Genomic DNA, 26,834 nt, shown 5'->3' with positions numbered 1-26,834 from the left:
ATGACTGTCGTGTAAGCGCACATCGCAGCGGTTTTTCGAGGGCTCGAAGTACGAAGCTCCCCTGTATATAACCACGCTTAATTACCATAACTCGTCCCCGCAAAACAAGAAGACGGCCTTCGCCTCTGGCGTATGCGCGCGCACTTTGTCCACTAATTTTCGCAAGTTGCCGGTGAGGTAAGTTCACAACGAGGAAGCAAGCCAGCAAATTAACCTCCACATCGGCGGCAGGCACGCGATCATTAAATGGTTGTTGTTCGGGTTTATACAGCACGGCAGTATTACGTCAAAAGTAAAAAAAAATACGAGAGGGGTGGGGGGAGGGGGCACAAATGCAGATTTCAGGGCTCTACATATGCAGAACTGAGGCGTAAAGTTGTGAACGTCTATTCTCCGTACTACCTGATGGTTGCGATACAAGTATGCACGCCGAGATTCCCATGCGTTTAACAACATTGCTTTCTCACAGGAAACAGAGGGCGCTACAGCCATAAGTGTCCTGCAGGTCAAGCTGCGAAGTAGGCCACACGAAAGCAATGACTGACCGCATAAGTGTCGCGCATATCATTTTGTACGGCTGCGTCAAACGTTGTGCAACGATGCGTGTCACGAAAGCTGTGGGTCATTGTTCTGAGGTTTAGCCTGATGTTGAAACAAGAAACAATTTTACTCAATAACAGGTAACCCGATGCAATTGTTTTGTTTTTGTGCAACTGCACCACAAAGCGACATCAATGGTCAGTTCTGCTTCACTATCACTCCCTACTGAACCGTTTTATCGTGTTGTATCGGACTCAGTGTGTTGAGACACCGCTTGGTTGAGCTCGACACATTCTTCAACGCAACCACATCACATTTACCTTTATGACAGAGAAACAAAAAAACCTTTCACGTGAAGCAACGCCACGTCGGACTTCAGGGCTAATCCTTTCACAGGATAACAGAGCCACGAGATCCATAGGCACCGCCAGCTTTCCTTTCTTTGTGCCGCCTTGGAATAGCCGGCTTTCAAGCCTGACAGCTTCCGAAAGGGCAATCCGTGAATCTCGCCCCTTTGCACTTTCTTTTTACCTCCCTTTCACTACCGGCTGTCGGACGTTTCCAAGGTCATCCCACCCCTCTCACCCAAATAATGCTCTCTCGGTGTAATAGCACCGTTCGCTGCGGGGCGTTCAGGTTTTTCTACTTTCTTTTTCCTTCTCTGTGTATACGTCATCGTGTGCGTCTGGCCGCTTCTTCAAGCAATGAGAAAGAAGACAGAGAGCGAGACACTGAAATAGACGGCGCAGTTTTTCCACGCAACTCGCGACCGACCGCAGGAACCTCTCCGCATGCCCGAAGCCTGTTCCCCCGGCTTCATTGCATCTCCCCGGTTTCTTTCTTTCCCTCGCCAACGTTTGACGCTGGGAACGAGCGCTGCAGTACAGTGGGTTTGCGAAAGAAGGAGCACTCTTTTTTATGTGTGCGCGCGTGTGTGGCAATTCGTTCGTTACGTCGTCTCCGCGATGATTGGTGTGTGGACGTGAGCGTTCGTTGCTGTACGGCCTAGCGCGCCACGCTTTTTTTGTGTGCGACTCGAAGTGATGGATTTCGCCGGTTGTTTGCGTGCCCTTAGTTTTTTTTTTTTTTTCGCCCTGGAAATTTTCAGACCGCCCGGAATGCCGGCAAGGTGAGCACAGCGCTTCGGTCCCCTTATTTGTGTTTCCTAAAGATACCAGAGATTGCAGCGATCTTTGGAATACGTTAATGCCGCTTCACTCGAGGAAACGAAGGGTTGCGAGGCGAAACAAAACTCACCATTCATTCCCCCAATTTATTAAGTAAATAATTTTTTAGTTTTTTACGTGTCAAAATAACGAGATGAATATAAGACGCGCCGTAATTTCCAACACGTGGGGTTCTGTAACGTGCACCTAAATTTGTGTACACAGGTGTTGCTTTTCGCCCACATTCCAATGCGGCTGCCATGACTGGGAACCGAATCCGCGTCCTCTAGCTTAGCACCGCGAATTCCCCAGTGTAGGGCAACATAACACGTGTACGAATTTTTAATGACCACTATTTTGTTGCAGGTGCTTAAGTTATATATCCAGTTTTCAGTGTTTCGTGAGCAATTCCTTCCATAAACATTTGGTGAAGTCGACAAAACTTGGTGCCGTTCTTTGAGGAAACATTTGAGGGAACATCATTCCTCTGTTGCGTGCACTCCACGATTAGACCGGTTACACTTCAAGCATTCGCTTGATTACAGTTACGCTGTCTCCTGGCAACTGCCAAACAAAATACAACAACGCATGTGTTTCCCTTAGGCAGGTGGTGGGTAGGAGCACCGTAGCCGTCTCTGAATTCGGCACCTCTCCTCGTTTTGCTATTGAGTGTAAAGTCGCCAGTTGGATCACTGGTAGCGGTAGCCATATTAAAGTTAAGTGCGCAAGACAACCAAAAAACACAAAAAGGTAATGAAAGAAGCGAGCCAGTCACCGGATATTTTGACAAAGCGCAAACCGAAACAGGATGCGAACACTTGTCCTCTCTCCTAATACTCCGTCCATGTTTAGCGGGTGCTGAATTGAATGCGTAATACATAAAACCTCGTGCGATAAGAATGAGACGCCCATTGACTAGTCCCAAGTCGTCTTCATATATATCCGCATACTTCCACTACAGTATGTGTATAGCGCTAACAAAGGCGTGCGCAGAGTTCCCCATTAGGGGGGGCAAAGGTTCATCGCAGCGCCCCCCCCCCCCACCCTACTAAGTCAATGTACGGGGCAGATTTTTCGCCCCCCCCCCCGCCTGTTCGGTGATTAGATGGGGGGCGCCCCCCTGCCCCCGCCCCCCTGTGCGCACGCCTATGAGCGCTAAACTGTGCCCATTTGCAGCCATACAATCTCATCAGTTGATGTAGTACATGCATCTCCTGCTTGATGCTTCCCTTAGTTGTTAACTATTATTCATCACTTGTTTGTTTGTTTGTTTTTTTCGCCTTCCCGGAAAGCGTTCTGTTTTGGTTGAATCGATTAAAGAACTATTCGTTAGGGTGCCACGCGTATGTATTGCTTCTCGCCACGTTTACGCACGCCGATCTCTTTCGACACCGCTTTTCAAATGAAGGGAAAGGGCGCTTAAGACATTGCATTGGTTTGCCGGAGGTTCATTCGTTTAACTCAATACTGGAGCTTTTCCGAAGGTTAACAGAAGAGCACAGAACTTGGGTTACTATGGATGAAGACGTGAACAGCATAAAATAATTAAAAGTATTTCAGATGGACTTATACACAACTGCGAGTGAAGCCCCGCTGTGCGGGACTGCCGCTAATTCACAAATCTCTCATCATCTCAGATAAGCGGTATGGCCAGTGTGCGAACTGTAAGCCTTTAATATTTAAGCGGTCAATAAGTAATAAGCAACTAAGACAAAAATGTTGCTCCCTTAGCCCTTTCAGACGCCACCTATGAAGAAATGTCTGTAAATGCGTCAAATCAATACAACGTTATTTCAAGACACTCGATAATATATTGCAACAAAAATAACGTCGTAATACGTTAATTTATGCCGCGTGTTAGGGTAATCATTCCTAATTATTATGTAATTAAATATCTATTTATTCTGAAGCCGTTCATGCTCTGTTTCTGCATAAATACGTAGAATGGAATCTCAGGCTAGAAATATAGTACGAATTCCTTTTCGGTTAGGTTCAAGTTGCCCCGCCACGGTGGTCTAGTGGTTATGGCGCTCGACTGCTGACCCGAAGGTCGCGGGATCGAATCCCGGCCGCGGCGGCTGCATTTTCGATGGAGGCGAAAATGTTTGAGGCCCGTGTACTTAGATTTAGGTGCACGTTAAAGAACCCCAGGTGGTCGAAATTTCCGGAGCCCTCCACTACGGCGTCTCTCATAATCATATCGTGGTTTTGGGACGTTAAACCCCAGATATTATTATTATTATTAGGTTCAAGTTGAGCAAAGAAAAATTATACTTTTGACGTAGGTCGCGGGTAGCCGCGCGTCGAACGACCCGTCGAATATGGTAGTGCCACTCGCAAAGTGGTAATATGCAAGAGTATGCTACAAAATTAAGTTATAAAAATATACATTTACTATGCAGGAGGTTCAATTCATCCAAAGCTCAATGTATCTTGATCTTTGTTAGCCACTAGTCGATACAAATAGCAAAACCAAGTGGTGTACACAGTTGTGTACATCGCGTCTCAAAGAGTTAGGCAAGCACAGAATAGTGGAAGAATTTTCATAGTCTTTAAAACAAACATGCGCGCTTCACACGCTGATCTCAGTGTGCATGTCATTTCTGATGCATCCTGCGAGCACTTTGTAATGCTCATACAAATAATAATAAATCGCCTACGACTCAGAACTGATTGCACAAAGTACTTTCTATCCCGGATTCAGCGTGCGCCATCGTCAACATGTTAGTGCAGCCACGGCGACAAGGATGTCCATCATCTGTTGCTCGACTGTCCCAAGCAGATCACACATAGACAGCGACTCGAGCACTCCACTTGCCGGACTGAGAGCGAACGTTCTCATTGGAGAAAATACTAGGCCCAGGGCCATCGCAAATACATGAAAGTGCTTCAATGTGTTTTGAATTTTGCAATACTTGTGACGAGTATTGAGCGAACTACATCGAAATTGTGCGCCGTGCTTGTAGGTGTGCTGTGCTAAAACGAGAGCTTTTGAGGTTATATATATATATATATATACTGAGGACAAGGTCTTGCAGGATCCATGAGTGGTAGAAAAAGCAAGGTGTTTGACGCACAAGTGAAAAGAAGCTTTTTTTTAACTTGTGCGTCAAACACCTTATATATATATATATATATATATATATATATATATATATATATATATATATATATATATATATATATATATATATATATATATATATATATATATTAATTCCCCTTTCTTAACCCATATATGCCCAAACTCAGAAAAAATGACAAAACAAATATTTTTTTTTCACCAAAAGTGTACTTCTACCCTCAAAAGAAAGCACAAGTTCTTTATTTGCTGCCATGTAAACGCAACACTGTTTTTCAAGCCGTCCTATACATATAGGGCACTGGGCATTATGGGTGCTAGGTGCGGGTGGGGTAAGCCTTGACACATTTCACGTGCACACCAACATTGTATTTCTTCCTCTCCGTGACGTCTTTTATATAAAGCGCGCATTTGCCCGAAGAAAGCGGTCGTCATTTCACGTGCACTTCTTCCTCTCCATGACGTCTTTCACACAAAGCACGCATTTGCCCGGAGAAAGCGGTCGGCACGTGGCAGCATGAAAAGCAAGCAATGTCTAGGCTTGCACACGTTGAGAATGAGGCCTGCTTGATGTGCTGTAGGTGGCGCTAATCATCAGCTAAAGAAATAGCGATGTTAGACCGCATCAAAGAAGCGTCTTACATTTATAGGACACTGGGCATATATGGGTTAATTGTTTTTTTTTTTCTAACAACTAAGTGTAAAGGGCTAGCCGTCACCCCTTCCTGGCGACGGTTACCACCACTCCTTCATTTACTTTTTATTTCAATAAAAAAATAGCAGTACAGCTGAAGCGAGGTGGGGTGAAGGCGATAATTTTTTCTGGGCTTGATTTGATGAGCAGCGCTTCTGTTACGTCCTCTACGCTTGCGTAATTTCTTTGATGCTTGGGGCGCGGAAAATGAGTGCGAAAATGAATTGCGGAGAACGCATCGGCATTCCGAAACGACACAGTCTTATCTAAACTACTCACAAAGAAGTGTCTACGGCGCCATTCCATTTCTTCAACACTTGTTATCTCTTAAAGGAGCTACAAATAGAAGCATGCTTTTCGTGGCTCTGGCACTGTCCTGAATCTATAGATAAATGCCCACCCGTATACGGGTGGGCATTTCCTGAAAATAACGTTGTCGCGTAGCTTGTCAAAGTAAAAAAATCGAAGAATCTGACGAATTGGCGGGTGCGATCAAAGCACATTACCATAAGAATGGAAGCTTGAGCGAGTTGGTATGCGTTCATCTTTGTAGAAACAGCGCTCACTAGACGACGACGAAGTAAAAGAAGGCACAGGACAGGCGCTGACTCGCAACTAAAGTTCATTAGGAAAAAACACGCAATATATATAGGTGATATGTGCAACAACAAAACAACAAAAAACAAGAAAACAAAAAAACACCAAAAGCGAATAAGACCCAAACAAGTCTCAAGCAAGGAAAAGCAAAAAAAAAAAAGTAAACAGGTATCATAGTTTGCAGGTACTGCAAAGGTACGAAAATTCTGCGTCACTCAGCGAAATCGATGGCATGCTAACACACTTATCTCCTTTTCTTCTAATGTGGAAGGTCTCGATCACTTCCCTTGCTACCTGCTCTTTATGATGCGATAAAATCATTGTGTCACTGAAGAAGGGTGCGCATTTGAGTGAGGCATTACCATGCCTCACTCAAACGGTCCTTGACTAAGTACCAGTATGTTTCGCTATTTATATATATATATATATATATATATATATATATATAATATATATATATATATATATATATATATATATATATATATATATATATATATATATATATATATATATATATTTGCTGGAATATTGCAAAGAAGTTCTGCGGAATCCCGCAAGGTGACGGAAGGGTTACGAAAGGAATAATTGACAACCACCCAGCCACCAGTTCCGAGCACGAAGCTACAAGGAAATCCATTTGAATTTCCTTGTAGATTTCCTTGTGGCTTCCTGCTACAAACGGGTGGTTGTCAATTATCCCGTTCATTATTTGTTGGCGTCATGCACACAGATGGTCTCTATGTGGTGTTACCAGCTCCGTAGCACTCATGTTTTATTGTTTACCCCGACAGTCTCATTTCTTTTAATGAAACCACACAGAATTAAAGCCACACGTTAAACCCCATAAACAATCTTTTTTTACATATGGGAAAACATGCTAAGTTAGGCTTCGTTACAGCTGGCTATCTAAAAACGATGAAATCAGTAAACAACTATCAAGTAATCAAGAAAGGAGAAAATATGAATCAGGCGCACTGTACTTACATATAATCGCAAGCGTCCAAAGAAAGTCTCTGTAGGCAAAATCCAAAACGTATCGGGCGATCACTCGCAACACCGCGGCTATACAGTATACATACAAGTGCTTGCCTAGACTTAAAGACAAAATGACCACGAAATCGTTCCGTTTAGAACGGAACGCGATATTGTGTGTTCGCGTCGGTGCTCGAGTGCGCGTTCATCTTTATGGATGCCGCACTTTCGCAAGGGTGGCGCATACACATATGTTGTGTTGTGTATACCTTGTGTTACAAGCTCGCCTATCGCCTTGGAATTCAAAGCCCGAGTGATGTTCATTCATGAGCAACTCAGCGTCACGTGAGCGCATTGAAGTTTGCTCGTGCACGTTTTGCGCTTGGATGACACCGGAATATATTTAGGAGCAGGTCAAGGCATGTATACGGGCGCGCCTCAAGTTTAAGCGCCGCTCGCATGGCGTTGTGGAGGTCGCGTTTCTCTCACTTCTTGGCTCTGTAGAGCCAAAGATCACGAGAAATAATTTACATAGTCATGGTTAAGGTGCAGCATTTGAAGCGGCAGCAAGGCAAGATGCTAATCACAAGTACGCTATAGCAAAATAAAGAAAGGGAAGTAATAATATCTGAGATTTAACGTCCCAAAACCACGATATAATTGTGAGTAGTGGAGGGCTCCGGAAATTTAGACCACCTGGGGTTCTTCAACGTGCACCTAAATCTAAGTACACGGGCCTCAAACATTTTCGCCTCCATCGAAAATGCAGCCGCCGCGGCCGGGATTCGATCCCGCGACCTTCGGGTCAGCAGTCGAGCGCCATAACCACTAGACCACCGTGGCGGGGCAAGAAATAGAAATAAACGTTTAATGACAGGAAGGGCGAGAAGGTCGGACTGAGAAGTTTGTCTCTATAGCCTGCTACTCACCAACTGGGACAATGCTTTAAAGGAAGACAACAAAAGGAGGAGGGAAAGATGACATACTGTGACATGATATATGCTAATAGACAATCCAGTGAACACCACAGTACGCACTCCTTGCATGCCGCACAAATTGTTTTACAGAATTAGCGGAAATCGCCTGGCTGCATCGATTTCCGCAATATAGTTGAACCAATTTATGAGAGGCACTGATGTAACAGACAATTTGGCATAATGAACATCAGTGGGCCTGCATCGAAAGAGGAGTTAATCAGAAAATGAAAACGTGGTACCCTGCTTATAAGAGACACCTCACACAAGGGACAAGAGCTGATCACCGGAGCATGCCTCTTATAAAGGGGTTCAATTATCCACGCACAGCTGCGGCAATTTTCTTTTTAACGGGACTCTCTGCTACGCTTACGAAATTGCACAGAACATTGCACAGCTGGTGCAATAGTCAGCGCAGTTTCATTTCCACGAATTGTTTTTTAACACGAAAGTGTTTTATGCCGGGGTCCACCACGGCTCTGCTGACGCATTTCCGTCACGGATATGACGTTATAAAATATAAAGACTAACATATGGCAAAGAAAAAACAAGAAGGAAAAGTTTTGTCACCTGGAATCGAACTCGCGACCTCTCGATCCCCAGCACGCAGCGCGAAACGACTGCGCCACAAACAGCACGTTCTTCGCCGTACTAACGGCGTGCTAATTATATACACCACTTACCAGCGGCGGTACTCAGAGATCAGGGTACATCAGCGTATTTTCGTTATCACTAGCGAGATGGCGCGGGGCTCGAAGAGCGCGCTTTAATTGTCGTCGCCCCCCCGCGTTGAGATGAGCGTGTGTCTGTACAACGTGTACAGGGCGTGGTCGCTCCTGCCCGCGCGCTTATCTTGTACGTCTTGCGCTCTCACCGCAAGTTTGCGTTCAAGTTACAGAGAGCACGAAGGTCATTTCGCTCACCGCAGCGGCCGCTTTTGCGAAAGGAGCGCGCTGCTCACAAACGAATAAACTACAACTGTGACAGTTCGCGCTCATCCTGCGTATACTTGTGCGTTCATTTCGTGCGTCCTCCTTTGTATTTGACCAGCGCGCTTTAACTGTCGAGCTGTGACAGTTGTTTGTTCGCGCTCATCTTGTGTATGTTCGTTCCGTGCGCCCTTTCTGCTTGAGCAACGCGTCGGAAGTTTCGAGCTGCTTGCCGTTCTTCGCGTGACATTACAACTTGTCGGGGCGAAACAATGCGCAACAAACGCTCAACTACGTCTGTGAAGACACGTTTTACTTTCGTGTTATACCGATTCCTATGACAGAGGGATCAACCATGTTTTTTTATTATGATCAACAGGTCAAAGTTCTTACGTCAGCAGCAATGGTGAATTTCCGTTGCTCGTTTGCAGCAGTGCCTACATAAAATGAATATGCTCCACCCCCGCGACTCTCAACTGCGCTAGAGTCACGCTGTTCAACGCACAGCGGCGCAGCTGCTGCGCAAGAACTACGGGACTCGCACGTTTCTTATTGCACGATTAATTAGTTTGGCGGCACGTTTATAAGAACCTCTAACGCAACGTTCCGTTCAGTTCAGAAACAAAATGAACATTATTGAACAGGCATTATCTGCAACTCCACGGCATTTGTTACCATCGCGCATTGTTCTAGGCTGTGTCGGTCGCGCTACCTAAAGCCGGTTTCGGCAATTCGTGCCTTTATACTCGATTTCACTGTTTTGTGATAAATAGTTCGTTTGCGACAGCACGCTTTATTTTCTCTTTTCGAACGGTGGAATGGTTAACACTTTATTTTAACTCATTATATTTAACACGCCCACCTAAATTTTAAGCCATAAAAATGACGTTCGCCTAACTGCGCAAAAAAATAAGCACCCTAAAGCCCACTGGAGGTGCATTTCACAAGCCAAATACAAAAAAGGATTGAAATGCGACGTGACAACTATGAAGATGACCACTGGTATAAGATAACTGCTAACAAGTGGTATGCGCAGTAGCTCGACATAACCGCGTCATGTCACTTCTAATCTGGCCGCTAAAGGTAATGTTGGCTGTGATGTAAGCGTTATCGTAAAAATTACGCCGATATGACACGATCTGTAGACATTTGAAACGAAAGTGCGTGCACCTTTTAGCCATGAATTGACACTTTTCAATCTGCAAACACTGTAGTAGCTGCCAGTGACTTAGTGGCTATGACATTGGACTGCTATAAGCACAAGGACGCAGGTTCGCCTCCCTGCCACGGCGACCGCATTTAGACGAAAACTGAAATGAAAACCACTCATGTGGTTGCATTTGACAGCATTTTGAACAATCCCGTGCGGTAAAAATAAATCCGGAGGCCCTCACTACGGCGCGCATCATAATCATATGTCAGCTTAGGCACGCACTCAAGCGAATTTGCGCTTCAGTATGCGTGGAGAGCTTGTGTATCTAGAAAGCATCACTGACTACTTAATTAAATCACCCTCCACAGTGGTCTGTAGTGGTAATGGGACTCGACTGCTGAACCGAAGGCCGCGAGATCGAATACTGGCCGCGGCGGCCACATTTTCGATGGAGGCGAAAATGCTTGAGGCCCGTGTGCTTAGATTTAGGTGCACGTTAAAGAACTCCAGGTGGTCGAAATTTCCGGAGCCCTCCACTACGGCATCCCTCATATCGTGGTTTTGGGACATGAAACCCCAACAATTATTATTATTAATTAAAAAAATAACTCCGGGGTTTTACTCGTCAAAATAAGGATATTATTATGAGGCACGCTGTTATGAGAAACTCCGGATTATATTTTACAACTGGTGTTCTTTGACATGCACCTACACCTATAAGTATACACAGGGGCGTTTCTTGCATTTCGCCCTCATCGTATATAATGCGGCCGCCATGGCCGGCAATCAAACCCGCGTCCTCAGAGGGCACATTCTTTCTCGTTAAAATTTACCCGGCAACCACAGCATCCCATAGCAATAAGCTATGATTCACATTTCCTGTTGATGTTACGCATTTGGCACAGATACTTTGCCAGGCGGGAAAATTTCCTCCTTTTTTTTTCTTCTTTTATTTACCGTGTTTTCGAAATTGTAGTCCTCGCCAGTTGTGCATTCTACAGAGGCCAGTTCAAAACTAACAATAAAAAGCTTTTGTTAAGTTTAAAGCTCAATAACAACTTAAGAAACGAGCGCGATTAATTGTGTTCATACTACTAAAGAGAAGGAAGGGAGGTGTGATGTTAGAAGGATTACCTGGCAGTCACGGTAAGTTAGTTCACTGCCTCGATAATCACTCAATTCGGACGATTTTTCGCCAGTAAGGTCATTGAAAGCTGTCTGCTTTTAAAAATATATATATGGCGGGTATCCATATAAAGCCCTTCCTTTTTTTCTGCTATTCCTCGTTATACACGCTGTACCATATGTGCACACTTCGCGACACATCTCTCTCACACAGGCACAAGTACAAACGCGAACTCTTAGTGAAAGATGCGTTCTGGTGCAGATGCAGCTCAGTCGAACAACGCGTTCTGCATCTCAGGGTATTTTCGTATCGTTTGTTTAATTGTTCAAAGCTTATTATCGAGCTATTTGTCTCTCGAGGCAACGCTTCTAACTCGACTGCTATTGCGGCTATTTCTCTCATTTTTTGCGACGTATGTTTTGCAATTTCGGCAAAAGATGTCAGTTTTTTTAACAACATTTCTGAAGAACTTATGTCTGGGTATCGGTAACCTTGATTTCAATCGCCAGCAGGGCGACGTATCGTGAAGTTATCGATAACTTCATGTAATGTAGTATTCACCACGCCGACTAGAGCAAATTATGCGACTTTTACGGATGCCAAACGACCGGACGTGCTTCAGCTGCGGATTAAGTTCAGACCTGAACTATTTAAGTCATAGATGCTGTTTCGGTCCTGGCTTATAAAATTTCATGTGGCGCAGCAATAGCAACTTACTTGATCAATTCAAGAAGGCGTACTTCGTTAAGTTTAGCAAATGATAACGAAGCATGGATCTTAAGAACGTCAACGAAGGCCAACGAAGAAAAGTATATTTCCTTTTGCTATACTTCAACAAGTCCAACAGCGTCAAAAATAACTTGCCTAAAATAGTGCGTAGCTTGTGTTTTTCGCTTTGTGCAGCTGCGGCGCACAGGCAGCCAGCTGGGCTTATTACTATTTCCACCGTCATGAAGCTTTTTTCACGAAGCGGTTAAGAAAACCACGTGACAAGAGGTTACCGCGCAGCCAAATGTAACGGGTTTTTAAACACCTCTTCTGCGCAGGGCATGCAGGGAAGCACTGCGAATTGTGATAATCTGAAAATGATACTATGACTCCACGCTTTGCAACTTGCGCAGACGCAGCAGTCGCCATTATAGTCTAGGCTAACATGCCGTGTGCTTGAAAGCTTAAATTTTCTCGAGTCTGCTAGCCTAAGCTCGGACAAGGCACGAACAACACGGACCGCGGACACAGAGTGTAGTCGCTGCATCTGACATCACAATTTGTTAGCAACCCTGAAGTCATTCCCGGTTGGCAATACTTGAATTGCTGTAGAGCATAGGTACAGACTGCTGACAGTACCTGGTGTTTCCTCTTTCAGACTGCTTAGTTCGATGACGTCGTTCTGAAGTCCCCGACAAGACCGGCGTCTACCGCACGAAGCCAACAACCATGGGATCCGGCGACATACAGTGCCCGTTGGACGTAAGCGATGTCCCGCGCAAGTACGCCCACATCTTCCGCAAGAAGAAGACCTGGGAGCTGGTGATGCTTAGCGGTGCCGTGTGCGGCATCGAGTTGTGCTACGCCGCGGAGACGGCCTTCATCGGTCCAATCCTGTTGGGCCTCGGCATACCCATCTCCTTCGTGGCGCTCGCCATGTGCTTAAGTCCAGCGCTGGGCTTCTTCGTCACGCCCGTACTGGGGTCCATGAGCGACACCTGCACGTCTCGCATGGGCCGCCGACGGCCTTTCATCATAATCTTCGCGCTGGGCATGCTGCTGGGCCTGATCCTACTGCCCAACGGCCAGGACTTGGGCATAGCGCTCGGCGACAGCGGCGTGAACGTGCTTGGCGAAGGCAATGATGTGATTCCAGAGAGGTGAGAGCCGCACTCCGACATTAAGAAGCGTCAAGTCGAGCGCTTCCCGTTTTAAATAGTCGCGAAGCGCAGTACTTAAAACGTATTATGGTACAACTGTAATTCCAGTGGCTATTCAGATTTCATTTTAGTTTCAATCCCCGCCCCGTTTTTTTTTTCTTCGAGATGTATACATACGTGAGGCTAACTGCGAAGTTGAGGGAAATGTAACATTGGCTGGTATAATGTAACGATCCCATTCCAACGCCTTTTCAAGCAACGTATCAGCTGATCAAGGCTCCGACCATGTTAACAATTTCGGTGGAGGCATTTCGGTGGAGGCGAAGGTGCTATAGGCCCGCGTACTACATGGATTTTGGTGCCCGTTAAGGAACCTCAGGTGGTCTTAAATTTCCGGAGCCCTCCACTACGGCGTCGCTCATAATCATATCGAGGTTTTTGGACGTAAAACCTCACCAATTATTACATTAGAGATAGTGCGGCAGAACGCAACAGCGGTCGTCTCTTCGTAACTGCTTAGTTCACTTAAGTTGTATTGTTGTTTTGTTTTGACCGTTTTTTCAGCAACTCAACAAACCTTTCGAACAACTCGACCACCGGCAATGTTGCATACCACAGCTGGTCTAAGCATGGCTGGGGCATCATGTTCACCATCGTGGGCTTCGTGTTCCTGGACATGTGCTGCGACGGCTGTCAGTCACCGGCCAGGAGCTACGTCCTCGACGTCACGATCGTGTCGGACCACGCGCGTGCGCTCTCGATGTTCACCGTTCTCTCGGGCCTGTCGGGCGCCGTCGGCTACGTCATGGGCGGCATCGACTGGGAAAGCACGGCGGTCGGAGCCAGTCTCGGCGGTCACGTCAAGACCGTGTTCGGTATCGTCGGCGCATTCTTCGTCGGCTGCATCGTGTTGACTCTGTCGAGCTTCCGCGAGATGCCCCTGCCCGTCGTCAGGGCGGCCACTGCGGCTGGCTACTTCGACCAAGGCGGGGGACACGGCGAGTACGAGAGGTTCACCAACGACGACGCCAGCGGGTGCGAGGAGACCGAGAGCATGGAGCTCGCCAGGCAAAAGTCGAGCGGTCCGTCCAAAGCCCGCGGCAAGGAAGTGGATGACGAAGCCCCTCCAACGTTCAAGGAGTACCTCCTCTCCATAATCTACATGCCTAGGTACGCGAAATCTCTCATTATTTTTACATTTCATAATTTGCGCATGATGTCATAAACGCGGCGTCTTAACGTAGCGGTGCTATAACACGGCGACTAAGATCAGCGTAGCATAAGCGCTGCGTCGGTTAACCTGCTTCATTGTGATAAAGGTGCGGCCGGGACGTTATTGGCTGATGTGCATGTACAACGACGTAACCAGAGTGCGATGCACGGATAGCATTTGTGTGACGTTACGAACCCAGCGTCCCATCGTGCATGGTAATACAACAAGCCGGCTCCAATGACGTCAGGGCAAGCCATCTATACTATTTATCGACATCTGATGTTAACAGACAGCTTTATCGTATGCAACGGTCTTTGCGAAGCACTAACACGAATAAACAACTCTGAAATCATTGCGCCGAGGACGGATCTGAGACTTACAATTCATTTGAATGAACATTTCATTGAGGTGACTGCTTCTTCATTGTCCTAAAGTAATCTTAGACGAGATCATTTTACTCACGCGCTGCGCTGTAATTTTATACCGGAAAACCTTAAGCGTTCGGGAATATGCCGTTAATACATCAAAAGATCACTGCAGTAAATAAATGTACGTGGGATAATTAACGACGCAGCACTTTCCAACTGTTCCTTCACACTGGTGGCTTTAATGCAATGTGTCTCAGCAAGACTGATGTCCTTGGTGCACACAGTAATGCATATGCGCTAAGGCTGTTCTCAAGATCTGATGAAGATCGGTAGACTCGCCGGTGATGGTTTCCCAACGACATGTGATCTTTGTGTACAGGTTGATTTAAGAAAGCGAACACGCGAGCGCGTGGCTTTTGCTTAGAGCGACAGAAAGTGGCAGCAAAAGCAAGCACGTCCGCTTCTTAGCGTTCTCTTTTGGCAGCCAGAAACTCGGTCGTGGCTGTACAGGGGCTGAAAGCTTGAGTAGCTTGCAATTTAGTTGCCCGGTCAAATGGTGCTGTACTTCACTTTATGAAGTGCTGAACGTCAAACCTTAGGCGAGAGGAAGCACGAAGCCTACTTTCTTGCCTGCCTGACCAACGTGAGGAGCGGCAGTGCTATAGCGTTTGTTTGTTTGTTTGCATGTGTTAGATTTTGCACGCCAGCTCTTTTCTTCGCTCCTTTTCCATATTTCTTTCTCCTTCCACATGCCCCTAGCGTAGGTTAGAAAACTAGGTGTTTAATTTCTAGTTGACCTCCCTGCCTTTCCCTCATATTTATCTCTCTCGCTCTAAGTCTGATCGAATACCTCCGTGCATTATCTCGCAGGACCATGATGATTCTGTGCCTGACGAACCTGTTCTGTTGGATGGCACTAGTCAGCTACTCGCTCTTCCTCACGGACTTCGTGGGCGCCGTGGTGTACGGGGGAGATCCCGTGGCACCCATGGGCACAGAATCTTATCGCGTCTACCAGAGCGGAGTGCGACTGGGCTGCTTCGGCTTGGCTATCGACTCCGTCACCTGCGCACTCTACTCATTGTTCATCGAAAAGCTTGTGCACCGCTTCGGTAAGTGTCGTGCTGGATTCCCTTACAAAAATGAATTTAGGCAGTCTATAGAGTGTCTAAACCCACTTTAGACAGTTTGTAGACTGTCTACATTGATTTTTATAAGGTTTAACACAGCAAATTGGGCGAGGTTGTACGTTAGCCTATCTCGTTGAATGTGCATCGCGGCACAGACGAGGAACAAGAATTGGACGACACCAGCGCTTATGTCATCCCTAATGCGTTATCCCTAAAAAATTGAGGCAGCTACGCCTTAGTGGTGCGAAAACTGGGGAAGCAGCGGATTTTGGGTGTAGCGCCGCGTACGAATTGGTAAGAAAGAAGATGAAAGAAGCGCGAATCCTGCAATAAAATACCAACTAGCCTGCATTGACACCCTTGTTCAGAAGCAGCGGAGCTCGTGGAGTTGCCTTCCTCCTTTCCCTCCTCCTCACCCTCATTTTCCTTTTCCACCCCTTGCTGTACCGTACTATATATGGCTATGCTTGCTCTCTCTCTTTTCTGTGTCTATTTCTTTCTCTTCCTGTCATTTCTCTTTCTTCCCTTTGTTTCTCTCTTTCTCTTTATCTATATATCTCTCTGTACTCGTTCTGTCGCCTTCTTTTTCTCTTTCGCCCTTTTCTTTCTCTCTGTCTTTCTATTTATGTCCTTCTCTCTTTTCTCTCTCTGTACTCGTTGTTTCGCCCATCAGAGTTATTGCATCCCACGCCGGACAAATCGGCGCACGTGTTGTGGGAGCGAAGCACATGATGAAGAAGAGGACGAAGAGAGTGCGTGCCGGTGAATGATGACGATAGTTTTCAGGTCACGCCACGCGGCATAACAAAAAGCTTAACGGCTCCGCTGTTAAACGCATTATCCAAAATCACAGCTAAGAGATTGCACTACAAATCGCTCACGTATACTAGCTGGAGACTATAATCATTATGTACTCCAGCTAGAACGACAAAACGACAAAAGCCACGGTGACTTCTGTCGTTTACAGCTCGTAGCAGCTGGTAAGCTTGGTGCGGTCCGAATGTTCAAAATTGATGTTTTCAGGGGCCAAACCAATATACATCTTGGGCCAGGCGGCCTACTCCGTGAGCGTGGCTTTGCTCGCCATGTTTCGCACCAAGGCGGCCGTGCTGCTGGTGTCACCCGCGGCGGGCCTCTTGTACGCCACCCAGTTCACGATGCCCTTCATCTTGGTGGACCACTACCACAGCTCGAGCATGGTAGGCATCACGACGCTTCGCCTACAGCATTGTCTTTTTCTACATATGGGATAGTTACTTGTTGTGGCAAATATAATGTGCTCCTTTCTACGCTCTCTCATATAAAACGCGCTTCTTTCCCATACGCATCGCAGGTGGAGGCTGACGCCGACTGGTCCGAGCGCGGTCTGGGCACAGATATTGCGCTCGTGAGCAGCATGATGTTCCCGGCACAGTTGCTACTGTCTCTCTGCGCTGGGCCCATGGTTCGTCTCTTCGGAGGGTCACCGACTGTCATCATGTACGGCGCGTCGCTGGTCAGCGCTTGTGGGGCACTGTGTGCCATGCGCGTCACTTACCACAGATTGTGAGCTGAATGCACACACCAGGAAGGAGTGCAAGCATTGTGTTGCTCTATTACTGTGGCATACCATCAACGCTGCGACCTGATGACAGCGCTAATATACAGCGACCACTGGAACTGGCGGGAAAAGGCGCACGTGTCTCAAGCTCAAGAAGACTGGAATGCAGTGCTACAGTCGCGGAACCACCGTGAGCTCAATTTCGGGGATAGTTGCGAGTTCACAACTGTCAGTGTAGCACCATTTTTACGGTCGACACCTTTGTTCTACAACGTACACAGAACTATTACGTACGCCTGTTGAGAACTCACCGCTTCGAAACGAGACAGGGCCGCTTACTGCAGGCACTGTTCATTGGCTGGTCTTTGCCATTATCATGGTCGGTTCGAACGATACAACAAGCTGCCATTTCACCCGAAAGATACGTATATATGTGTACGTTATCACTGGATACCTAAATTCTTTTACCACATCTTCAGAAGGTTTGCATACCCAACATAGCTACTTGCACTCGTTTGCTGAGTGACACGATTTGCGGCATAACTGTCTCCAGCAGCCACATTGCTAGTCCCATTTGATAAACTAGACAGGATGGTAGCAGCGCTCTAACACCTACAAACGTTGCAGAGGACCTCATAAATTTAGTACACCAAGGTCTCACATTAAGGAGCATGGTTCGCCCTCAGCAGTTTCACATATACGTTAAAGCTTCACGAAAAACTGCATGAAACAACAATAAGTCATTTGCTCCAGGCAGCAAACTTCAATGCATACAAGCGTTCAGGTGCATCTTTGAAATGACTCGGCAACGTGCCTGTTCACGTGGTATGGTGTGGCGTACAGACAACCAATCCACACAAACGATAGATCAAGCAGTCAATCGATGCATTCGGGAGCCGTACGCTACAACTAATGGGCAGGCTTAAATGTACGAGTTGATCGTATATGTTTAGGCACTCAACAACGATGTGGGATGATAGTGCGCAATGTGAAGCAAGTGTGCGAGACTGGTGCAAAAGCTATTTGCGCTTCGTATACCGGCCATTTTACATACCAATGACACCGAGAGGATGGACGTTATTCCATTCTCGCATTCACAAAGTTAAAAGATCACCTTTAAACAAATGCTTCATTCACATGTAGCTGTCCGTACATGGATGCAGGCACGCAACAGTGTGGATCATGCATAAGCAGGACAAGGTGTACTCGTACATATACAGTCGAGCACGAAATAATGCCCACGTGGCGAAATTGCCGTCTGCGCCATCTAGAGGCGAGCGGTCTGCGGTCGAGAGTATAGCTCTGGCGGCGTAATCGGTAAAGCAATGCTCCCGACAGCAGACGGCTTACCACTAAACGGCGCAGATGGCAATTCTGGCACACGATCGCGTGGCCTCTATTATTCTGTGGCCGACTGTAGACGCGTGCTTCCCTTTGAAAGAAGTGAGTCAACTTTGTCGGGCGCCATAAGTGCAATACGAAACACTTCATAATTACGACCGCGGAGAATTAAGCTCTCCAACGCTGACAAGCTAATTACAGTGCCAAGTTGCAAGGTTACCACACCGGTAAACAGGTCACTAGACACTGCCCATTTCCTGGTCCTGTCGTGTATGTTCGTGTGCATCCAAAGAAAGCCACTGACTGCATCTTCTGATGTCAGACTATGTGCAAAACGATGTTCGCAAGTGATTTTTTCGGCACATGCACGAAACTCGTTCCTGGTTGCGGCGAACAGAGTTCTTTTACGTAGCTTGAACTCTCACTCTTCCCCCGCTCAAAGGTATGCCAGCATAAAGAGAGCATTTGTGAAACCTAGTCTATAGTCAATGATATATGCTTAGGCTTAGTTGCGTACAGGCAAGGGCTTTTCTCAGTGCAGCAAAGGTGACGCACAAGACTCCTAGCACAAGGATCCCGCGGATGGCAGCCTTTAAGGGCAAGGCGGGGACACCCGTAGGTAACCAGCTGTGACAGCGAGTTGAATTAACTGCGGAGCTCGCTACAAAGAAAGAGTGATCACAAAATACTTGCTTTCCTCTCGCAACTTCCAAGTTTTTATAATTACTCGCCGAGATTTTAACACTGACTTCAGTTCAGACGGTGCCATTTGCCTCGTCATACCCGTATTTATACATATTGTGAAATATGTACAGAAACATTGCCGTAAAATTTGACTGCAATGGCGCTTGATGTGACATTAAAGCACGGCTGTTAATTTCCGTATCCACATAAGTTTAGGACGCTCCAATACCGACGGCCTTCTTGAAGAACTCTTCTGACACAAGCTCCAGTACACAGCATATAAATGCTTTACTTTTACGATTAACCTCCCAGCCTCCTGTCTTTCTGCTTTTTTCCTTCCTTCCTTGAACAAAACGAACACGTACCATATTCAGAACTCCAAGTGTATATATATATAGGGCTCGTCCATTTAGTCAGTGTACAGCGAAACTGAGATATGTCTGTAAAATGCGGAACGCCTCAATTACCTCGTTGAAGTCCTGTAAAAGCGCTGCGGTATATATAGTACAACGAAGTGTGCCAAAAGGCGGGAATGTACCACTCACGTAGCTTTTATTCCAGTATTCCAGGGGCGTAGCCAGGGGGAGGGGTTGGGGGGGTTCAACTCCCCCCCCCCCGAAATTTTTCAGTTTTGCTTGCGTATATAGACACGCACACATACAAACGCACGCACGAACATACATAAAGTATGGTTGAACCCCCCCCCCCCCCCCGAAAAAAATTTCTGGCTACGCCCCTGCAGTATTCGCATGCGTTTAGGGTATCATTTGGGTGCTGACTTGTGCCTATGTTTCTGTAAATTGCCTGGAAACCGTGCACAAACGGGAAAGTGCAAGCATCTACATTTTGTGCGAATGAAAAAAGTTTCAACTGTGAATGAGCCTCAACGTGTATGTTCATGTCTCAACGAAAGTTCATGTTTGTCTTGTGCCCAAAATAAAGAGAAAAAAAAAAGCTGTGCTCTTTTTGTTCAACATTAATCAACGTGCCATTCTATTCAGCAGTAGAGGTACATCATTTAAGTCAGCTAAATTTTGTTTTTGTTTTTTTAATGTTGACGCTAATTGTTTTGCGCTGAGTCATCGTGTAGCATCAACTTCTCTGCGAAAGGAGGCCCTGCCACACACTAAGAAAAAAAAAAGCCCTTTTACACTTTTTGGTGGGTGTTCCCTTGCCACATATTATAACTACTTTAAATATACTTTAACTCTCTCTTTTAGAGGTCATTATATTCTCTTCGTGGAGTCCTGGGAGGTTCGACACTCCAAAAGAAAGTTAAGCGTGTATCTTTAAAGAGTGTTGTGCCAAACTCGGGACCTGCCAAAGAGAGTAAAACGTAGTTTTTTTTTTAGAGTGCGAAATATAATTACCCGCAGGTAGCATGCGCACTAATGCATGACTGTAGACTAAACGGCCATTTAGCTACTAGCAATGTCAGGAATTGGCACACGTACTAGTAGTCATGCGCGATGGGCAAACAGCTCAGACTCGGCAGTAGTGAAATTATATTTTGCTGTAGTGAGTTATGTAATTACTTTTGGTGGGTTGGTAATGCAGCAATGCAATGAACTACCTCAGACGAGTAATTTAAAAAACGCTCTTTAGTTTCCCGATTACTTTTGACTAAAATATAACATGTACGCTTCCCTTATGACAAGAAAAATTGACATGAAAAAGTGCCGCACCTCAAGTGTGGGAAGCGGAACAAAGATCTCTGAGATTTCTATGCATATATGCAGTAAAAAATTATTGTAGCTTCGCACTAATGGTGCCAAGCCTGAAGGAAGAGCGGAGCTGCGTGGTGATCCTTGTATCTGTATTTTTTTTTTCCTTCATCTCTTTTTGTTTCTTGTGTGTTTTTTTGTACCTGTTGCTTTGTACTCCATCTTTCTTTATCTTTCTATCACTATTTCTCTTTCTGTCTTGCTTTCTGTTTCTTCTATCTCTTTCTCTATCTGCTTCTTTCTTTCTTTGTTTCTTTCGGTCCTGTTGTTTTTTCTATCTCTTCCTCTGCTTCTTTGTTTCTATTTCTCTTTCGCTCTTGCTCTGTTTTTGCTATCTCATTTTCGTCTCTGTTTCTCTATCTGCTTCTTTCGGTCTTGCTCTGTTTTTTCTCTTTTTCGTGTCTGTTTCTAGCTCTTTCTCTATCTGCTTGTCTTTCTTTGTTTCTCTTTCGGTCCTGGTGTTTTTTCTATCTCTTTCTCTGCTTCTTTGTTTCTATTTCTCTTTCGGTCTTGCTCTGTCTTTTCTCTTTTTCGTGTCTGTTTCTATCTCTTTCTCTATCTGCTTCTTTCTCTTTCGGTCTTGCTCCTTCTTTTCTACTTCTTTTTTTGTTTCTTCAGGGTGTCTACCGAGTTGACATTTCTAAATTCCCTGAGTTTTCCAGGTTTTCCCTGAGCGTTTTTGCTAAACTTCCCTGAGTGAAATAGAACTTTGTTTTATGTCAAGATGGGTAGAGACCATATCGCTCGGTGATGTCACTCTCTAATACGCATGTTAGAAAATGAAAACAACTTAATCCCATTTGAATAGTACATAGAACAGATAAACCTCAATATAGCGAAGTTGGTAAAAACGGCAACTCACTTCGTTATACTATCGAAACTTCGTTAAACTGAAATTCGACCTTTCATGCAAGGCATAGTTACTGAAGGATTAATTTTAAACAGAAAATGCCACAAGAATGCTAGACTAATATGGCAACATGAAAAAACTTTTTTTTTAATTTTTTGCGTGAAAAAAAAAGTCACAGTTTCGCCGCAAGGGCGAAGCAATGAATGCGATAGCAAGAAACTAATGCTATACGAAGTGAGGCTCGCCAATGGATCACTATACTAAGTGATGCTCGCCAATGGATACTCTCAGTTTAAACAGCGCTCCTGTTGCAAAGGCGGCCGAAGCAGCGACGGAAACTAGCGTGCTTCAAGTGTCGAGCTGTGACACTTGATAGTTCGTGCTCATCTTCTGTTTGTTCGTTTAGCGGCGTCCCTTGAGCTCGAGTGACTTTCGTACGCTCCGTAACATGAGCGCGGACATCATGGTGAAAGCTCGAAACATCCCTCTTCCCCTCACCACGAGAAAACCGCGCGAGCAGACAGCGGAACGGCAAGGTTCTCCCTGCGCAAATAGAAGAAGAAGCGAGCGAGTTCGCCGACGACTTTTAAATGCGCCCGTCGCGCTCCTTGCGCCATCTCGCCGGTAATGAAGAAACGCTTATACTAAGCGCCGGCCGTCTCTGAGCCCGTCCAGCGGTAAAGGGTGCGTATATAACGGTCGCCGTAAGCTACGTGGAGGATCTGCGTTTTGTGGCGTAGTAGTTAGCGCCACTCGCTGCGGAGCAAGAGGTCCCTGGTTCGATTCCGCGCTTCGGAAGCATTTTTCTGAATTATTTTTCTTTGGGGCTTTTATATATATTGCTACGAAGCGCTACCGAAGATGAAGAGGGAGACGTGATGAAAGAGGACGACGTTCCCTGATTCCGCGCGGACTTGGCTCCATCTTGTGTGCCTGGCTTTGTCCTCTGTATATACCTTGTAAATATAACCTTCAACGCCTTTTTCTCCCCGTAACATTTTGGTGGAGAGTGCGGGTTCTCCCAGCTTCAGCATTCACGACGCTTCTCCGCAGCGGACGCTCCTTGGCTGCCTCTGCGATGCCTGCTCACGACGAGAATGAGGATGAGTCGGAAACTTCAACGACCGTGCCTCGATCAGCCACGCCGCAACCAACAGCGCGGCAACCCGCCGCTACTAACCGCACCGTCGTCCTGACACAACCGCGTGACCCAGGCACATTTTCTGGCACGGACAACACTGACGTCGAGGATTGGCTTCAGCTCTACGAACGGGTGAGCGCACTGTACAACTGGGACCCGACGCTCATGCTGGCCAATATTCTATTTTACCTTGAGGGCACGGCGAAAGTTTGGTTCTGCAACCACTGTTACGTTTGGCCTAAAAATTCATCGAGGCCGACGCCATTGAGCGTACAGCTGTCTACCGGAATGCTGTCTTCTCCCCCCGTATCGGCGCTTAGACGGAGGCAGGAATGCCGATTCTTCCTGTAGGAGCTTTTGCCGGGCGGGCGGACATGTCGCTGTGGACGGATTTCCCAGAAAAAGGACGTCGGAATTCGGAGACCCCTTTTTGGCTCGTTGTTCTCTGCGTGAGATAGCACCGCGGGAGAGTTTCTCACCCAGCCACTTCTGCCTTCTACCCTACCGCAGCAGGGAAAATTAACCTGCGCCAGAGGGAGCGGTCTGCGTGTTTTCCGGAATTCGACACACCTGCTTTATCGTGCGTTTTGGTCAGCGTGGGATCGCGCCGTTGAAGACGCTCCCATCAACCCAGGTGGTGCCTTCACCCGAGGCAGCCATCATTCAACGCTTCTTCCAAGTATTGCTGGCAGTGGAAGCGGAGGTCATCGGCCCTTTCCCCTTTGGACTGAAACTCCTCACCGACCTTCTCACCTACGAGTCTTCGGGGCGTGGCGAGTGTATTGTGTGACTCTTTGCCTCCTTTCGGGAGGCCGGACGCCAAGACGACAGGTCACCGGATTGGCGGGAGACGCTGACACCGGTTTGCCTGTGCTTCTGCAGTGACGGTCTCGGGGCTATAAAAGCCGAAGACTTTTGACGTTATTTCTCTGCTCTGCTCTCTTTTCACTCCTATCTCTTAACCATGTAAATAAATCTACGTTCCTTCTTGAAAGAACGCGCCTCCTCACTGGGAATCATCAGCTATGGGGACGGACGGCGGGAGCCAGCTACCGTAACGAGACCCGCCGAACCCCACTCCTTACACCACGTGCAAGAGATCACGAGTTGGGACGTGTGCAAACAAAAACTCATTGATCTGTTCGGCAAGCCCATTGGGCGCCGTCGCGCTGCCCAGAAAGAACTCGCGTGCCGACTTCAGACCTGCACTGAGTCCTACATCACGTACATTCAAGATGTACTCGCGCTCTGCCGCAAAGTTGACGACAGGATGGCCGAAGCTGAAAAGGTTGCGCATATCCTCAAAGGAATCGCGGATGATGCGTTCACTCTCCTGGTTTTCCGCAACTCGTCGACAGTGGACGACGTCATTAATGAATGCCGACGCTTTGAAGAAGCGAAAAGTCGTCGGATTACGCCACATTTTTCACGTCTTCCCAACACGGCTGCGACGTCTACTTGCGAGGACATCCGTCCACCACCTGCTCCTGCTGCAGCTGAGAATATTGTACGCCTCGTCCATCGCGAAATTGAAGCTGCATCTCCGGTCCCTGCGCAAGCTCGTGCCCCCGACGATTCACATACGATTTCTCTCATCCAGACCGTTGTACGCCAGGAGCTCGCCAACGCAGGAATCCAGACGCTCTGCCCAGTGAACAGACCCGACTACCGGCCACCCGCCCCACCTGATCTGCCCCGCAACTCGTACGCCCGTCCTCGTTACCGGAACTCGGCGGAATGGCGAACCTCCGATGACAGGCCCATCTGCTTCTGCTGCGGACGCGTCGGCCATATTTCTCGCCACTGTCGCAGTTCCTGGAACTCACAGCCTTGGCCGACCTCTCACAACACCCGACGTTCACCTGGTAGTTCCCGCCAGCCTGCGCCCCTTGAAGACGACGCCGCTACACCGTCATCGCCCGCAACATCACGCCGCTCCCCTTCGCCGTCCAGTCGCCTGTCCCGCTCTCCTCTGCGTCGTCGCTCGCCTTCCCCCTTCTACTCCCGCCGCTCCTCGGAAAACTAACGGGCGCAGCTCCTGGAGGTGAGCCTGCCTTGACGACCCGATCCGAAATTCCTCTGCTTACACTACCTGGACACAACAACCTGCTCAAAGTAGATGTCGACGGCGCACCTGTTATAGCACTCATCGACACTGGCGCTCACGTATCGATTATGAACTCGAACCTCCGTGCTCGCCTAAAGAAGGTGCTCACTCCTGCTCCGATCGCTGTGGTCCGTGTAGCCGATGGTGCAACTCCAGTTGTCACTGGGATGTGTACTGCTCGCGTCACTGTTGCTGGGCGCCATACTTCTGTTTTGTTCTACGTATTGGAGCAATGCCCGCATGAACTCATCTTAGGACTTGATTTTCTGTCGTCCCATTCAGCTCTTATTGACTGTGCCACGGGTGTCGTCCAACTCGCCTTACCCTATGCCGTTGAGCCTTCTGATCCTGCGCCGAGCAAGCTGTGCTGTGCCGATTTCGTTCGCGTCCCCTCTCTGACCGTTACGTACATTGACGTCTCTCCCGATCCACCCGTGGCCGACGGAGATTACGTCGTGTCACCCAACGCTACCGTCCTCTGCTCGCAAAACGTCACGTTCCCGCACACCGTCATCCGTATTCACGCCAATACCGCATGTCTCCCTATCGTCAATTTGGACTATGCCCTCAGGTGCTGCCCCAGGGTATCTCCCTTGCAACCCTTGCCCCGGCCTGCGACTACCACATTTCCGCTTTAACAGGGGATACACAATTGCCGACCAGTCCTGATTTGGATCCAACTTCATCAGAAAGCATGACGAAAATGATCGCCTCTGACCTACCGGCCGAACATGCGAACGCCCTTCGTGCCCTTCTCGCGTCGTACCAGGACATCTTTGACCTCAATGACCGGCCACTGGGCCAGACAACCGTTGTGAAGCATCGAATCAACACCGACGATGCTAACCCGATCCACCGACGACCCTATCGTGTTTCCCATACTGAGCGCCAAGTCATACAGAAAGAAGTCGACAAGATGCTTGCCCGGGACCTCATTGAACCTTCTTCAAGCCCCTGGGCTTCCCCTGTCGTGCTCGTCAGGAAGAAAGACAACAGCTGGCGCTTCTGTGTCGATTACCGAAATCTCAACAAGGTAACAAAAAAGTCATGTACCCCTTACCGCGGATAGATGACGCCCTTGACTGTCTCAGTGGTGCGAAGTATTTCTCTTCGATTGACCTTCGTTCCGGGTACTGGCAGATTGCAGTTGACGACATGGACCGTGAAAAGACCGCATTTGTTACGCCTGATGGCCGTTATCACTTTAAAGTGATGCCGTTCGGGTTATGCAATGCCCCAGCTACCTTTGAACGAATGATGGACGCTCTCCTTCACGGTTTTAAGTGGTCAATCTGCTTATGTTACCTCGATGACGTCATTGTCTTTTCGCCGACTTTTCAGACACACCTCGAGCGTCTCTCGACAATTCTTTCTGTGTTCCGCAAGGCCGGACTTCTGCTCAACTCGTCGAAATGCCACTTCGGCCGCCGGCAACTTACTGTCCTCGGACACCTTGTCGATTCTTCTGGTGTTCGTCCCGATCCAGAAAAAGTTCGCGCAGTCAAGGATTTCCCTGTGCCGACCTGTGCGAACGATGTTCGCAGCTTTGTAGGCCTCTGTTCCTATTTTCGAAGATTTGTGCGCAATTTCGCTGACATTGCGCGCCCTCTCACGGACCTACTCAAAAAGGAT

General features: G+C 47.3%; 1 protein-coding gene across 1 annotated transcript; it reads left to right on the top strand.

The window, feature by feature from the left end:
* The first annotated feature begins 1,356 nt into the window (after nucleotides 1-1,356).
* LOC119393945 (proton-associated sugar transporter A) lies at nucleotides 1,357-20,354 on the top strand. Its single transcript, XM_037661142.2, has 7 exons — nucleotides 1,357-1,669; nucleotides 12,603-13,104; nucleotides 13,669-14,274; nucleotides 15,556-15,797; nucleotides 16,839-17,014; nucleotides 17,149-19,940; nucleotides 20,123-20,354. Exons 2-6 carry the CDS (start codon nucleotides 12,674-12,676, stop codon nucleotides 17,362-17,364), a joined length of 1,671 nt encoding a protein of 556 aa, XP_037517070.1. The 5' UTR covers nucleotides 1,357-1,669; nucleotides 12,603-12,673; the 3' UTR covers nucleotides 17,365-19,940; nucleotides 20,123-20,354.
* Nucleotides 20,355-26,834: the final 6,480 nt, after the last annotated feature.

The sequence above is a fragment of the Rhipicephalus sanguineus genome, chromosome 5, assembly GCF_013339695.2.
Source record: "Rhipicephalus sanguineus isolate Rsan-2018 chromosome 5, BIME_Rsan_1.4, whole genome shotgun sequence".
In the NCBI taxonomy this organism is placed as follows: Eukaryota; Metazoa; Arthropoda; class Arachnida; order Ixodida; family Ixodidae; genus Rhipicephalus; species Rhipicephalus sanguineus.
This window is presented reverse-complemented; position numbering and strand designations above follow the sequence as displayed.

Coding starts and splice junctions, on each gene's coding strand:
- LOC119393945 (XM_037661142.2), top strand. CDS start 12,674: ATGGGATCCGGCGACATACAGTGCCCGTTGGACGTAAGCGATGTCCCG. Junction 14,275..15,555: donor TCCATAATCTACATGCCTAG/GTACGCGAAATC, acceptor ATTATCTCGCAG/GACCATGATGATTCTGTGCC. Junction 17,015..17,148: donor ACTACCACAGCTCGAGCATG/GTAGGCATCACG, acceptor TACGCATCGCAG/GTGGAGGCTGACGCCGACTG.